The 3,940-nt window shown below is 36.9% G+C and overlaps 1 protein-coding gene across 1 annotated transcript; it reads left to right on the forward strand.

The window, feature by feature from the left end:
* The first annotated feature begins 635 nt into the window (after nt 1-635).
* LOC149169771 (uncharacterized) lies at nt 636-3,674 on the forward strand. Its single transcript, XM_089425332.1, is given in 4 exon segments — nt 636-957; nt 1,039-1,102; nt 3,171-3,406; nt 3,409-3,674. Coding segments are annotated over 4 exon segments (888 nt in total).
* The last annotated feature ends 266 nt before the right edge of the window (nt 3,675-3,940 follow it).

Here is a 3,940-nt window from a genome sequence, read left to right on the forward strand (position 1 = left end):
ATTCATTTATGTTGGTTTGCTGTTAGGGTTAATTATGGATGAAGAAAAGATGGAGCAGAATCGATAGGTTGGCCACTAATTAATTTTTGATGGCAATGAATCAATTACAGTGGCAAAACTTCCATTCCATTTAATTGCAGTATGTTCAACACGTTAATATTTTTGACAGTTAATTAATTATTGATGTGGTAATTAATTCTTGATTGGATGGGGTCTAAATCTAGAAATTCAAATTGAGTTGTGTTCGGCTAAATTTTACAAGAGTGGGTTGGTTGGTTTGTTTGTTTTTAATATTTTTTTGGGTTTAGTTAATGTCTGTTTTTTTGGGTGATATTTTATTATGATAAAAAAATAATATTTTTGTTGTTGGACTAACAGATTGTTAAAGTTAGGTTGTCAATATGGTGGTTGAGGAGCTATTTACTTAGATTTTTGTAAGTCAAATTTGTACACGATATAGGGGAGGGACGCCATTAACTGTGCACCCTCTCCGCCACCTCGCATGCCGCCACATGAATCACATGAAATTAGTACGATAGTTGTCCGTTGTGGAGGTCCACGTGTTGGGTATCGTGTTAAGGGGTTAAAACATCATTCCGCGTCGTGTTTAGGGTTGATTCCGCGTCATTTGTGCGATGTGTTGTTTGTTGTTTGTTTTTCTGTTTGGGTCTGGTTTTTGGGCGAAGCCCTCCGCTGAAGATGGCGCAGGACGGCCTCAGAACCTGCGCGCTTCGTCCGCCATGGTTGAGCTGATGTCTGCCATTGTTCGAGGTTATGCGTCCATGGTTGGAACAGGGTTTCTGGCTTTCTTGTGGTTTTCCGCCTGGATTTGTTGGTCATTCTGGACCGCCGGTGGTTTAGCGTTTCTTTGGTGGTGGTTTAATTCACGGTTTTTGTTGTTTGAAGAGGAGCCAGTTGCAGTTTTAGTGAGTTCGAGGTTGAAGGTTTCTTTAACAGGTAATTGCAAGTTTTTCTGTTTTTTATTGGTTTTTTTGGTTTTTTTTTGTTGTCTAATAGCTCATTTCCAACTCGTTGCAGGTGTGACAAGCTCCGGAGAAGGTCTAGTGAACATGTGGCAAGCTCCGAAGAAGGTCTGGCGAAGGTGTGGCGACCACCCATGGCTTCTATCCGGTAGGATTTTAATCCTACCAACTATTTCTATGTGTTTTTCAACACAAAACACCTTATTGGAATTTTTGTTAACTTTGCATGGTAGGTTTTGAGGGTTTAGGGTTTTGCAGGTTAGGGGTTTAGGGTTTTGCAGGTTAGGGGTTTAGGGTTTAGTGTATTTAACTTATTTTGTTCTTTCTTTGGTCTCTGAATTTAGATTTAAATGCATACTTAGATATTTAGGGTTTTGTTCTTTCTTTGGTCTCTAAATTCAGGTTGTAGTAGCACTGTTTGCATGTTTACCTACATAGTGGCTTACAATGTTTCATTGTGGCTGCTGCCGTGAGAGTATTCAGGGAGAGGCAGAACCCATAGTGAGGTTCGAGATTTTTTGTGCTGAGCCATGGAAAAGAAAAAGAGGCAGCTGTAGTTTCCTCTTTTTCAGAGAGCAGTACCCTTATATTTGTTGTTGCAAATGCTTGTTAAGATGACATGGCTTCTTCTTCTGCTATTGATAAAGCTAATAGCAATACCAATGCTCTACCAACAATGGAAACCCTAGAAATCGATGTCATCCCTCATGACCACCAAAACCCTCCATCGCTTCCTCATGCCTCCACTTCCTTCTCAAGCCTCTAAAATGAGTGCTAGATATTGTAGTGGAGGGTTGAATTATCTATTAGATCACTAGTTAGGGCCTTTTTGTATTTTAATTCAGATCAGTCATAGTTTAGTCCTTATGAAATTCCAGAGATTCCAGTAACCAAAGGAGATGCACAAATACATCTACTTAACCTTTGCTTGAGGTCATTGTTTAGTGATTATTGTGAGGGATTATTCGTTGCTGACTTGTGAACATGAGCTGCAGAGTATAAGGCCACAAAGTAGCTTGACTACAAGGCTGCAGGATATGTTGAGAAGTCTGCACATATAAGTTTGTCTTCCAGCGATTTCCTTGGCAAATAAATAGCCCAAAGAAAAGTGAATAAATTTAGAGGGTTTATATCAACGAAGACATACCATTGTAATTTGATTTAAGTTCAGTGTCCATCCCTCAATTTCTACTTGAGTTTTTTTTCCCTAGTTCATGCCACAATTCCTTATTTTGAAGACCAAAATTATACTTAACCCAAATCAAAAATTTCATCAAATGAGTGTGTCGAGTAGAGAACTTCAATGAGTTTGATTAGGATCTGTGTAAGCACTTATGACTCGATCTTAAAATATTTAAACCCATATGAATCTAATAAAAAATGTAAGCCTTAAACCCATACATTTCACAAGGAGAAGTTCCACGTTGCTTCAGGCTTCCAGATCCGAATGAGGGACCTTCATATAATTAGAGCTTTAAAAATTCATGAAGTATAAATTAGGACAAGACCTAATAGGGTAGTAGAGAATATAACTCCAACAAAGCACCAAAAGGATACCTAAGATCCTTAGAGAAAACAATGACCTACAAAACTGGAGCCCAACGATACCCAAATTGAAAATATAAAACCATAAACTTTTGACAAAAGATAAATACATAATATGTTTCTTCAGTAGTATGCATCTCACTGTCTTTGTGTAGCTTCGAGTTAGGGATTGAAGATTTATGCACAAATATGTCTAAACTTATCACTGAACAACAACGAATTTAGATCTCTGGCCCTCTAATCAAATCTCAATCCTTTGCTACTACTGCACAACGCATAAACCTCTGACTTTTATATGTATTTGACCTTCCTTAGAAAGTTCAAGACTATGTTGGATGAAACCTCCTCAGATAGATCAATACTCACAAGATGCTTCTAGCGACTTCAGCCTTCCTTAGGATATCAATTCTATGTTGGTCGCAGACATAAGATTAGAGATAAATCCAGCAAAAACTTGATTGATGCATAAGAGGACTAGAAATTCCTCCTTTCCTATTAAATTTATGTTATTGCTCTCCTCGCAATTCCTATGTCTAGACCTCTTTGTCCAGTTAAATTTTTTCAAAAAAAGAAAAAAGTTGTTCCTCGTGTGTAGACCTGCAAGTCCAATTTATAAATTTATATAGGCAATGTCTTCGATAGAAATCCGCCTGAACAGCTTTTGCCAATGGATATACACAAGAAAAAACAATTGAGGGTGTTTATCATTGAAATGAAAAGAGATGTGCGTAAAGGGTGCATAATGAAAACAAACACCTTTTCTATAAGATGCCTTCCCTTTGTTGAAGCAGTGCATTTTATCAAAAATAAAATGTACAATAAGACAAGTGACACAGAGGAACAAATGGATTCTAGTCAAATCGAACAAGATAGTAGAGAATATGGTAGAATTCCAAAACTTTTCATTATGCCAGCAGCATTTATACCTTGCAAGGAAGACATACAGAAAGCTTATCATATAGAGATGGCAAAGAAAAACAAATGGAATGCTATCTCACCTTTAAGTTTCTAACTATCTTCTATCCTGAGATAGTGAAAGATCCATTTCTTGACATCTGCTTATTTGTGGAAGATTTCAATATAGATTTGCTAATAAAAAGAGCACTGGTCACCAAAGACGCAGAGAATTTTTCACTAAAGACATAAACATTACGGCAAGGGTATATGAAAAATTGTTGCCAAGACACCGGGGGAATAAGATTCAAAATAACAAAGGCTAGTCAAATTGAAAAGTTGTTTTATACAATGTATATAAGATATACCTCAGTTCTCATGACTGATTCATTTAATTTCATTAATTTGGTAATTGCATGCAGGACATTCAAAAGATCAGAGGTTTAGTGAATTTAACGATACATTGCATATCCTGAAAGTATGTGTAATTCATTGAGAATTCTTAAACTCTACCCTTT

This window comes from Pinus tabuliformis, chromosome 4_2 (assembly GCF_031772625.1).
Source record: "Pinus tabuliformis cultivar Carrire ecotype Pingquan chromosome 4_2, CPIR1, whole genome shotgun sequence".
NCBI classification, from domain to species: domain Eukaryota; kingdom Viridiplantae; phylum Streptophyta; class Pinopsida; order Pinales; family Pinaceae; genus Pinus; species Pinus tabuliformis.